This window comes from Leptidea sinapis, chromosome 1, assembly GCF_905404315.1.
Source record: "Leptidea sinapis chromosome 1, ilLepSina1.1, whole genome shotgun sequence".
Taxonomy (NCBI): domain Eukaryota; kingdom Metazoa; phylum Arthropoda; class Insecta; order Lepidoptera; family Pieridae; genus Leptidea; species Leptidea sinapis.
In genome coordinates this window covers 27,501-40,397 of record NC_066265.1, presented here as the reverse complement: position 1 = coordinate 40,397, position 12,897 = coordinate 27,501, and the positions used below count along the sequence as shown (strand labels likewise).

General features: G+C 49.6%; 1 protein-coding gene across 1 annotated transcript in view; it reads right to left on the bottom strand.

The window, feature by feature from the left end:
• Positions 1-217: 217 nt before the first annotated feature.
• Positions 218-12,897, bottom strand: part of LOC126969152 (uncharacterized) — a 16,546-nt gene continuing 3,866 nt past the window's right edge. Inside the window, exon 2 of the mRNA XM_050814478.1 lies at positions 218-2,140. Within this exon, the coding sequence (XP_050670435.1) occupies positions 218-2,140 (1,923 nt within the window). The remainder of the gene's footprint in view (positions 2,141-12,897) is intronic.

Sequence of the window (12,897 nt, the reverse complement as noted above, 5' to 3'; positions counted from 1 at the left end):
CTATAATTTAACACACAATTTCTTAACATAACATTTTTTTTTTTTTTTTGCAGACAAAGGTTGTATCCAGGTCCCTATACTTGATATAGGGAAGCTTTATATACATTATACACATTTTATTGATTATACAAATACTACATGAGACTATACAAATACTTATAATACTATATTACTTATACTAACAGACTTTTAACATCTTATACATACAACTTACGGACTAGGTTATTTTAATTTTTATATTACTGCCATTTCGTGGCAGCACGTCAGCTAGGATTTTTATACAAAATTTTACAAGAGCGTTTCTCCACGGCTTCACCATAAGGGCTGGAAGGTTTGCCTCAGTAACGGCCATTCCGCTTTCCACCTCTAGGTCGCATCTCCACCGGCCGAACCTGGGGCATTCGAGCACCAGGTGCAATGCGCTTTCGTCGGTACGACCGTCGCAAATGCACACTGGGCTATCCTTCAGGCCAAACCGGTGGAGATACGCCGAGAAGCCGCCATGGCCCGTGATGATTTGGGCCATCAAAGCGGAGAAAGGGTCCTCCCTAACCAACTTATAAGACGCCACGACGTCTGGCAGAAACGCTTTTGTGACACTCGCGGTTTGACCCGTGGTGTAGCGCTCCTGCCAGACCTCGAGGGTCTTGGCTCGGATCTTACGGCGAAGAGTTGAAATCGGCACTCCATCGTATGCAGCCCTCAATTTCGAATGGAGCGCCGCGTCCTTCGCCAAGTGATCAGCCCTCTCGTTCCCCTCAATACCTACATGCGCCCGAACCCAGCGGAACCGAATGGTTTTACCCATTTCTCGAGCCCGCCGGATCAAGTTTTTGATTTCGAAGGCTATCGGGTGGAAAGAAGATCGATCCCTTAGCAGCTCCAGCGACGACCTGGAGTCACTAAGGATCTCGACCTTCATGTCGGGCATCTTCAAGATGTCCTCGATAGCCTTCGAAATTGCGCACATTTCGGCTTGGAAGACAGAGCAATAATTCTCCAATTTGAGTTTCCTTGCTCTGACTTCCAAGCCTCGCCGCCTGTATGAGATGCCGGCTCCAACCCTGCCCTGTATCTTGCTGCCGTCGGTGTAGACTTGCAGGTAACCCTCTCCTTCTCCTGGGTCATCCTGCACCTCTACCACGTCGGTCTCGGTCTGAGTTTCCTCGAGACAACAGAACTCTACCTCAGGAGCGAGGGCTGGATGGGGAGCATCCAGGAAGCTAACCCGCTGTTCAGCCTTCCTGTCTGCCATATCATCAATGTCCTCACCCCTTTTATATCGGTACAATTCTGCCACCTCTCGGATCCTCAGGTCGAGTGGCAAGATACCTGACAGGATCAGCGCCGCACCCAAACTGGCGGTTTTGTAGGCCCGGCTGATCTTCCGCGCGAACCCTCGCTGAACTGCGTCCAGCAATTTCCGCACTCCGACTTGATCTACGGCTGGGACCCAGACGCTTGAAGCGTAAAGTACGATTGGCTCCACAGCGGCGATGTAGATGGTCCTCACCACCTCTGGGTTCAGACCCCAGGTTGTCTTGGCCGCCCTTGACAATTGGCCATAAATGGCCGTTGCCTTTCGGCAAACGTCGGCGACGTGCGGCTTAAAAGACAACCTGTGGTCAATAATAAGACCCAGGATTTTGGTTTCTGTGACCATCTTTATACTTTCGCCGCCCATGGTGATCTGAATAGGTGTTACTTTCAGTTTCTTGGTAATCACCATGGCGTTGGTCTTGTGTGGAGCAAATCGCAGCTTGTTGTCCAAGCCCCAGTCGTAGACCCGCCGGAGGACGGAGTTAGCGGTCCGCGCGATAGTCTCCGGAGAGGAGCCCGAGAAGACGAGCACTACGTCGTCGGCGAAGGCTTGCACGCGTAGGCCCTCTTCCTCGAGGGCGCCCAGCAACGGATCAATCAGGAGGTTCCAGAATATGGGCCCCCCAATCGATCCCTGAACGCACCCCTTGGTTGTGGGCCTCACGCACTCGGCGCCCGCATAACGAATAATGACCTCGCGGTCATTGAGGTAACTGCACACGGTGGAGTACAGATTCCGGGGGCATTTCCTGGCGGCCAGCTGATGTTTAATAGCTGGCCACCAGGCGCTGTCGAATGCCCCCTCTATGTCTAGAGACACCTTCAATACTACCCTCTTTGCCCTGACCTCAGCTCTGATGTGCTCGATCAAGGCAAAGAGGGCATCTTCAGTGCTCCGCTGTGGCATAAAACCGAATTGGCCCGGGTTAATCGTCGGCAGTACGTGCCACTTTATCCGGCGTACCATCATCTTTTCCAAAGTCTTACCGTGGACTGACAAAAGTCCAATCGGACGGTAAGACTTTGGATGATGGTAGTCGGATTTCCCCGGTTTGGGAAGTGTCACGACTGCCGCACGCTTCCAGGGCTTCGGGAAGTATCCCACAGCGAGGCACCTGTTGGCTATCTCTAGGAAGAGCCGTTCATCTGCCTCAATGCTTTTTGCACTGATGTCTGCCGTAAACGCATCCGATCCAGGAGCTTTGCGAGCAATGAAGTCATGAACCGCCTCCCTGAGTTCCGCAATGGTGAAGGGCGGATCATCCGCTGCACAGGCTAACTCGCACAGCGGACGGTCCGCTCCCCTCCTTATTGCAGAATGTACGGGAGTGTCATCCTCCAGCCTGTCGTCCGGGAAGAACGTAGCTGCAAGGAGTTCTGCACTTTGCTTGGGATCAAGAGTCACTCCATCTCTCACAAGAAGTTTGTCTTCTTGCTTTTTCGAGCTTTGACGGAGGACTCTGTAGATTCCGTCCCACAGGCTTTCGCCTGTTTGCGCGGTACAGTACTCCTTCCAGCTATGGGTCTGCGCCGCTTGCGCGGCAGACTCATATTTCTCCCTAGCTTCTAGGTACTGTCGAATGACGAATTCCCTCCTTGTTGGGGCCGCGCAGCGTATGCGTCTCTTTTTAGTGACCGCATCTCGCTGCAGGACCCGAAGTTCGGAGGTCATCCATGGAGGTTCATACTTCAGTGTTCGGTTCAGCTTTGGGATCGCGGCCTCACACGCTTGTCGGACCGCCTCCTGGTATTCGAGGACAACGTTTTCGATGTCCTCGGGGGCGGTTATGGCCGACACTCTTTCCACTCGGATTTGGCGGCTTTCGAACTGTAGGATAAGTTCCTTTCGGAACTTATCCCAGTTTGCCTTTCGCGTGTTATATATCCGAGTGGTTGGTGCTGGGCCGGGTGCTTTCGCACGACCAGCGCGGAGGCTTGTAAGCACCCGGCTCTGCTTGTGCAAAGCCGACCTCCTCGAACCACTTGGAAGGTGGGTTCGGTTCCATTATTAAGGATGTGCAGCTGATGATCATCAAAGTATCCAGCCAATTCAGCTCCCCGGTGATCCTCGTCCGTGCTACCCCACCATGGGCTCCACGCGTTGAAGTCACCTCCGATCACAACACTCAAGGTTCCCAGCTTGGATCGGACGCTGGCCAGACGTTCCAGGTATGGATCCAGGGGTTTGTCCCCTTCCAGGTAAGCGGACACTATTCCAAGTGTCCAGTCGGAGAACTCTATGGTGATTGCCACTATGTTCTGGTTAGGTTAGGTTAGGTTAGGTTAGGTTTTTTTTTTTTTTTTTGATAAAATAGACAAGCACCCACCAAGGGATGATGTCTCCCAGTGCTTTCCTCCCATCACGCGGAAGGAATTGTGATCCTGTTTTTGAAAATTACCTAGATTTTTGTGCTGATCACGTTAAGAATATAGCTAATGTTTATGATACCTTATTTGTTAAGATCTTGCTGATCAATTAATTTTATACAATAGAGTCGCTAACTTGCAAACTTTGTTTCTTACATGATACTTATACATTCATACTGAAATTCGACAATGATTAATATTAACAATATATTTACATATACGTAACGTTTTCACTACATAAATATTTAGACAAAAGATATAATACATTTACTAGTAACGAACATTGACAATGACAATAATTTCTAAATGATTAATGGAAAATAAGGGTGCCATTTCAACTTTTTTTTTTATTTTTTATTAATTGTACCTTTTTTTTTTTTCATTTTTTTTTTATTTGTTTTTTTTTTTTTTTTTTTTTTTTTTTTTTTTTTTTTTTTTCTTTTTTTTTCTTTATTTGTTTTTTTTTTTTTTTTTTTTTGCGGCTACCCTAATGAAATACAAAACATAAAGATTACGTATAAATACACAATTTAATTTTTACGTAGGTCTAAAAAATTTATTATGTACATAACACTTAATATCATCGGCATGGGTATGCTTGGTCCATCTATGAACATAGATGTGATAGCATTTCCGTTAATTCTATACGTACGATTATAATATAATACATTCTATATGTAATAATATTTAAATATTCTATACTAATATGCATATATATATATACATATGGTGAAAGCATAGTTCACTTATATCTAACACAAAAGAGCTTACCCACGTATCTTACAAGACTATTTACGACGATTCGCTGTTTTAATATATTTAAATTTTTGATTATTTATTTATACAGTACTTTTAAATATTCAATCACTTATGTCTATATTTACTACTATTACAAATTTAAATGTATATTTAACAAATTGGTTTACTTTGCCTTTACTTCCATGAACTGTAATCTATATAAACGTTTCATTTCTTTAAGGAATTGCCTTTAATATACAACGAACAACAATTATTCTTTTAATGATGCTAACACTTTTCACTGAGTTATTATAATATTTATGCTAACGTTATTTATTTAATAATAATAATCATTAATTGGATATAATCAGTTCTTACAACTTAGTGTTTTATGTGATACAGTTAATTAAATACATTATTATTATTGCATTATGCATTAAATTATTTCACAGTTACAACTTAGAAGGCTTGTTTATAAGTATATACAATAAGTATTGTAATATTTAAAATACAATACTATTAACAATTTCAATATCTATTCTACACAATATTTTTAATATAAGTAATTAAATTAATATTATTACAGTGAATAACGACTACTAATATTATTATGATACTAAAATTCCAGTAGGTTGCTATAGTATGTGAATTTATGCCATATCATTACATAGTTATAATAATTAATTAGATATAATCAGTGCTTTACACTAAATTTTTCACATGATTTATTTGATTAATGTGACTATAAATTTATTACAAGGCAATGACATAGATATTATATTATTATTTTAAAAGATGAACTTACATTTATTTATAGTATTTGATAATTAATAGCCCATAATAATTATTAGATTGTTTTAAATATAAAAACTTTCAACAATATGCCACGCTCATGCGGGCAATCGAATCCCATTTGCGACGGACCGGACATTCGTCACTGAAGGCCCCGTGGTCTGTTCTTTCGAGACCTGCGGCCCGACAATTGGAGCAACACGGCTGTTCTCCCACAAGGTAGTGAGGGCAGTCGTGTCGTAGATGAGGGCCTCCACAGTGGCTGCAGAGGCTGGCAGTCTCTTTGCAATTACGTCGTCCGTGCCCGAAGCCAAGACATCGGGTACATTGGATGACAGGCGAGAAGTCCTCCACGTTTGACCGCTTGAGGTCAATGTGGACAGAACCTTCGGCTGTCAGTCGCTGCCACAGCTTTGGAGCAACTCGCATCACAATGTGGTTAATGTTCGGGTTTCGGTTTCTTCGACGGAACTTAATCTCGATTGACTGCTCTTCTTCGGAGAGCCCGGAAAATATCATTTTGTTTTGGGCCTTTAATGCCCCAAGGACGTCTTCGTCCTTGAGGTCTGCCAGTACGTCTTTAATAATGATAAGTGGATTTCTCCCTTTAGCTTCCTGAAATGTAAGTTCCGGGTTGCTCTTGAGCCTACTAGTTACGAATTCCACCTCCTCCCTCGACGCACATGTCAGAACAACTCGCTGGTTGCGAACTCGGCGGATGCCATCGACCCTTGCTCCGGTTTTGGTGGGATCCACTGCAGTTCGTATTTTGTTCAGAACGTTTTCACTCGTATCAGATGTTGAAGTGCTACTGACAATCAATGAGTAGCTGGGTGTTCTAAGGCCCCTGGCAACTGCTCCCGCATAAGTCAGCGGTACAGCGGCTGCCCGCGGTGCATCCGACATCTGCACTGTTTTTGCGGCGATGCGCTCGATATTTTCATGGATCGTATTACTCTTTGTCTCCAGGGCCTTTACACCTTGCAGGAGCTGGTCTAAATTTTTGAGGGCTTTTACTTCTTCACTTTGACGGGCGTCTAAGAGCTCCGTATTTATTTCCTTCGTTTTTTCTAATTCCCTCTTTACTGCAAGATATTCACTATTGATTTCCTTAATATAGTCATAAATGTATACCAGGGCATCAGAAATTACCTTCTTGGTTGTTGGTGTGATACTCTTGGACTTGTCAAGCACTTCCATTGCAGCGTTGTAGCGTTCTCAAGCTTTCATCGGCGACGACATGTTTAAAATTTATTTAAATCGTGCACTGTTATTATGTGATGTGAGTGTACTGCACTGTTATTATTTGATGTGTGTGTACTACACTTAATTGTTGCAAAAACAACCACGAATTTTCTTCTTCAATTCTTCCGGGTGGGATAACTTCACGTGGGATGCTCCGATCTCCACGCTTAAAACGGCTTCAGAATGATTTTGTTAAGCGCTTTCTGAAAAGGTATTGCACGATCCGCTACTTCTCCGGGAACACTAATCACGTGCCACGTGGTTTTAGGAAAAATCCTTATTATATTGTCGCGCGTGGCCGGAAATTTCTGTTTGTGGTATCAAAATCTTTCTTTAAATGAGACCTAACGATAAATAAATTTAAATAAGTACGTTACCCCTTTACTTTTTGTGTGGTTCACTTTTTCACTAATTGTAACCTAAACAACACGATTTTTTACACTTTTTCTCACTTTTTACACTGCGATCTTCAAACAAATTATATCATTGGATTCACCACTTTGAAACACGTCAATTGATATACAGCAACACTATGTACGCATCAAAAATACCACCTCTAAGATTTTTCAACTGCGGAGCGATCCGATTTAGCTGTTAACACGACCGTGATCAGACTGCGACTGGTTAGGTTAGGTTAGGTTAGGTTAGGTTAGGTTAGGTTAGGTTAGGTTAGGTTAGGTTAGGTTAGGTTAGGTTAGGTTAGGTTAGGTTAGGTTAGGTTAGGTTAGGTTAGGTTAGGTTAGGTTAGGTTAGGTTAGGTTAGGTTAGGTTAGGTTAGGTTAGGTTAGGTTAGGTTAGGTTAGGTTAGGTTAGGTTAGGTTAGGTTAGGTTAGGTAAGGTTAGGTTAGGTTAGGTTAGGTTAGGTTAGGTTAGGTTAGGTTAGGTTGGCACCGGTGGTCCGGCCGCCCCTGGCAGCTGCCACCAGGCAGGTCGAGCGGAGCACTAGAGAGGAAGCTCCCCAGGGCCCCCCTGTCCCAGCGGCAAATCCTCAAGCCGATTCGTGGACCAAGGTGGCGGCGAGGGGAAAAAAGAAGAGGACGCAGCCTGCTCCAACAACGGTCAACACGACGTTGACCGCGCCGGCTAATCCGGCTCCGCAGGCGCAGGCTGGAATCCGCCGGATACGTGCGACTGAGTCCACCAAGCCAGTGGAGCCGGTGAAGTCGGTGAAGCCGACAAAGGGAGATGGGCTGGCAGGATCGCCCAAAGCGAAGGTGAGCCTAAGGCCACCTTCAACTGCAGCGGTGGTCATCACCCTGTCCAAGGATGCGGTAGCGGGGGGCGCAACGTATGCTTGGGCACTCACCGCTGCTAAGCAGCGGGTCAGCTTGGCGGACATAGGGGTGAAGGAGGTCCGCACGCGGAAAACGGCCCTGGGAAGCCGAATTCTCGAAATTGGGGGGCCCGAGCGGTCTCAGCAAGCTGATAGGCTTGCTGAGGAAATACGGGGAGCATTAGTAGGGATCGCGACTGTCAACCGGCCTGTGAAATCAGTGGATATACGGATCAGCGGGCTGGAAGACAGCGTGACGCTAGATGACGTGGTGGGGGCCGTTGCTGCCAGGGGGAATGTTCCCCGCGAACATGTGCGTGCGGGGCGTATCTCCATGGGCAGCACGATAGTAAAGTGCCCCACCACAGCAGCAAAGGCGATCATGCAGGATCGCCTTTGTATCGGATGGAGCACCGTACGGGTCACCCTCCTTGAGGCTAGGCCTTTACGGTGCTTCCGGTGCTACGGCATCGGACATGGCAGTGCAACGTGCACTGCAAAGGACCGCAGCGGCCTATGTTGCCGCTGTGGTGGGGCAGGGCACCTTGCACAAAGCTGCACCGAGGAGCCAAGGTGCGACGTCTGTGCCGATGCCGGGGCACCCGCAGGACACCGCATGGGGGGGCGGAGGTGCAACCCCCCGCTAATTAAAAGGAACACACCGAGAACGGGGGTGCCGGCCCCCGCCATGTCCATGGAACCGAGCGCACCGAGCGCGCCCACCAGTCTGGAGGGTACGGTTGCTCCTCAGGGGGAGCTTGAACAAATGTCGTCGTAATGGACGGTACGACACTGTTCGAGCTCCTTCAGGGGAACCTTAATCACTCGGCTGGGGCACAGGACTTATTCCTGCAGTCAATGGCCGAGTGGGGTGTGGATGTGGCGGTAGCGGCGGAGCCATATAGTCCTCCCGAGAGAAGTAATTGGGCGGCGGACTCTCATGGCTTGGTCGCAATTGTTGCACGGTCAGGGGGTCCGCCCCTGATAGCTCGGGAAAGGGGGGATGGCTTTGTCGTAGCAGACTGGGGCCCTCTAACAGTGGTGGGGGTATATTTTTCTCCTAACAGACCTCTGTGGGAGTTTGAGGGCTTCCTGGGCTGCCTTGGGCCGGCCATCAGGAAGGCCAGGTCCCGCCTCATATTGGTCATGGGGGACTTCAACTGTCGCTCACGCAGTTGGGGCGACACCATGACCGGAGTGCGGGGTGCTCCCTTGGTAGCATGGGCGGCTGAGCTGGGTCTCGTCGTTCTTAACACCGGGGGAGTAGCGACGTGCGTGAGGCCTCAGGGGGCATCGATAGTTGACATTACCCTCGCCTCCCCTGAGGCGTCGTGCAGGGTCACTGGCTGGCGGGTGGTGGAGGATGTGGAGACCCTGTCGGACCATAGGTACATCCGACTGGGGGTCCTCACATCTAGGTGCTGCCCGGCTCCTGAGATCCCACCGGAGGGGGTGAACTCGGCCTTCCCGAGATGGGTGATTACTCACCTTGATCGGGAATTGGCCGAGGAGGCGGCGATCGTAAGATCGTGGCTGAGGCCCGGAGGCCCAGCTATGACGGACGACGTGGAAGCGCTGGCTCTTGACTTTAAGAGGGCGATGAAGTCCCTCTCAGACTCTTCGATGCCACGTTGGAAGAGGGCCCCGCGCAGGACGGCTGTTTTCTGGTGGTCACGGGAGCTAGCCGTCCTACGCACCGAAAGCATAGGGGCCCGTAGGGCCTATCTGCGGAGTCGGCGTCGGAGAGGCGATACGCCTGAAGTAATGGAGGGCCTTCGAACGGTATATTATGACCGAAAGAGGGCTCTCCAGTCTGCGATCAGGCAGGCTAAAGAGAAGGCCTATGAGGACCTTCTCGATGGCCTGGAGAGGGACCCGTGGGGGCGCCCTTACCATTCAGCTCGAAACAAGCTGAAGGGTGGGGGGGCTCCGCTCACCGAGGTCTTGGAGCCAGCGCTTGTAGAGGAAGTGGTCACGGGACTCTTCCCCACCGCAGTGGACCTGATCCCGCCCAGGATGCGGGAGGGGGAGGTTGTGGGAGAGGCGACAGGGGAGGTCCAGGGCGTGACAGATGTGGAACTGGGCCTCTGCCTTGATCGCCTCAAGACAAGGAAGAAGGCTCCGGGCCCGGACGGTATCCACGGCCGTGTCCTGGCCCTGGCCTTCCCACATGTCGAGGGGGAACTCCGGGGACTGTTCGACAAATGTCTTAATGTCGGGCGGTTCCCGGAAGTATGGAAGGAGGGACGCCTATGCCTCATCAAAAAGGAGGGTAGGCCAATTGATTCTCCAGCGGCTTACCGACCTATAGTCCTGCTGGATGAGGTTGGGAAGCTGCTGGAATGGATAGTGGCCTCACGCCTAAGTCGCCACCTCTCTGCCGAGGGCCCGGACTTGTCCGAACACCAGTTCGGTTTTAGGAAGGGCCGCTCGACGCTTGACGCCCTCAGTGAGCTGAGGGCTCATGTTGAGAGTGTGGTGGCGGATGGTGAGAGGGCGTTGGCGGTCTCCCTGGACATAGCCAACGCCTTCAACAGTCTCCCATTCGGCGTAATTGCTGAGGCACTCGACTTCTTCGAGGTGCCCTGGTACTTGCGCCGAATAGTGAAGGACTACCTGGTTGGGCGCCGGGTGGCCTACGTGGCGGGAGACGGGAGGATGAGGCGGCGTCCCGTAGAGTGCGGAGTCCCGCAGGGGTCGGTGCTGGGTCCGCTCCTCTGGAACATGGGCTACGACTGGGTGTTGCGAGGTGCGCTTCTACCCAAGATGCGCATCTTCTGCTATGCAGACGACACCCTGGTGGTGGCCCAAGGGGGGTCCTTTGGGGAGGCAGCCTTACTGGCCTCGGTCGGGACCTCCCTTGTTGTCGAGCGGATCAGGCTGTTGGGGCTCAGGGTGGCGTTAAATAAAACGGACGCCATCCTGTTCCACGGCCCAAGGAGGGGCCCACCTCCTGGCGCTTTCATCGAGGTGAACGGAGTGCGTGTCCCGGTGGCCCCCTGCATGAGGTACCTAGGCCTAATGCTGGATGGCCGTTGGGGCTTTGAGGCGCACTTCAGGCACCTCGGAGAGAGATTGGTTGGGGCGGCTGGAGCTCTCGCGCGTTTATTACCAAACGCGGGGGGGCCGTCCCAAAGCGTCAGGAGGCTGTATAGCGGGGTCCTGAAGAGCATGGCTCTGTATGGGGCCCCCATCTGGGCAGATGCCTTAAAAAGAAAAGGCAATGGGTCACTCCTCCGCAGGCCGCAGCGAGTGATAGCGAACCGCATAGCCAGGTGCTATCGGACGGTATCATTTGATGCGGCTTGCGTTATTGCGGGCACTCCGCCCTGGGCCTTGGAGGCTCGCATGAGCGCCGCCCTATATCGCCTTAAGGCGGAAATGTGGGGCGAAATTTGGAGGGAGCGCGAGGCGTCTGTAAGGCGCGCGGCTGACGCTGCCATTATGCGGCAGTGGCGGGAGGAACTTGAGTCCTCCCAAGTGGGCGCGCGCACTATAGGCGCCATTCTTCCAGTCCTAAGTGACTGGAAGAAAAGAAGAAAGGGAGAGATTTCCTTCCGCCTGGCACAGGTGTTGTCGGGCCATGGCTGCTTTGGACGATATCTGTGCCGGGTTGTGAGGAAGGAGGTATCGCCTCGGTGTCATCACTGTGATGACACCGAGGAGGATACGGCCGATCACACCCTCCGGAATTGCGCCGCGTGGGAAACGAGGCGTCAAGACCTGAGGACAGTGCTCGGCCAGGACCTCTCGCTGCCTGGCATGGTCAAGAGCATGCTGGACAGCGAGGAGTCCTGGAAGGCGGCTTCCTCCTTCTGCGAGCACGTAATGCTACAGAAGGAGGAAGCCGAAAGAAACAGAGAGAGGGCATCAGTTGCCCTTCAGAGGGCAGCAGGGCGGGGTAGGAGGGGGAGAGGGGTCCAAGAAGACCTCTCAACCCCAGCCCCTAGCAGCCAGTAGAGGGCCACTGATGGCCTCTTCCCCGAGGTTCTCCGGTGAAATGCCCTGCAAAGATCCCGGAGAACCTCTCAAAAAGGGGAACTCTCTGCTTTCGAGGAGGTTTTAGTGGGTATTACCAAACTTGGCCAACTTCTAGCTACGTAGAAGATGGTCTAAGTGGTTGAGTCCCACACTCCCTGTGCCACATAGTGCACAGGGGTAGTACGTAAATGTATTTCCTCCTCGTTAAAAAAAAAAAAAAAAAAAAAAAAAAAAAAAAAAAAGGTTAGGTTAGGTTAGGTTAGGTTAGGTTAGGTTAGGTTAGGTTAGGTTAGGTTAGGTTAGGTTAGGTTAGGTTAGGTTAGGTTAGGTTAGGTTAGGTTAGGTTAGGTTTTTTTTTTTTTTTTTTTGCAGACAAAGGTTGTATCCAGGTCCCTATACTTGATATAGGGAACCTTTATATACATTATATACATTTTATTGACTATACAAATACTTATTATACTACATGTGACTATACAAATACTTATGATACTACATGACTTATACTAACAGACTTTTAACATTTTATATATACAACTTACAGACTATTTTTTAATTTTTATATTACTGCCATTTCGTGGCAGCACGTCAGCTAAGATTTTGGTACAAAATTTTTCAAGAGACTTTCTCCACGGCTTCACCATAAGGGCTGGAAGGTTTGCCTCAGTAACGGCCATTCCGCTTTCCACCTCTAGGTCGCATCTCCACCGGCCGAACCTGGGGCATTCGAGCACCAGGTGCAATGCGCTTTCGTCGGTACGACCGTCGCAAATGCACACTGGGCTATCCTTCAGGCCAAACCGGTGGAGATACGCCGAGAAGCCGCCATGGCCCGTGATGATTTGGGCCATCAAAGCGGAGAAAGGGTCCTCCCTAACCAACTTATAAGACGCCACGACGTCTGGCAGAAACGCTTTTGTGACACTCGCGGTTTGACCCGTGGTGTAGCGCTCCTGCCAGACCTCGAGGGTCTTGGCTCGGATCTTACGGCGAAGAGTTGAAAGTTGTTTAGGTTAAAAGTTGGTTAGGTTAGGTTAGGTTAGGTTAGGTTAGGTTAGGTTAGGTTAGGTTAGGTTAGGTTAGGTTAGGTTAGGTTAGGTTAGGTTAGGTTAGGTTAGGTTAGGTTAGGTTAGGTTAGGTTAGGTTAGGTTAGGTTAGGTTAGGTTAGGTTAGGTTAGGTT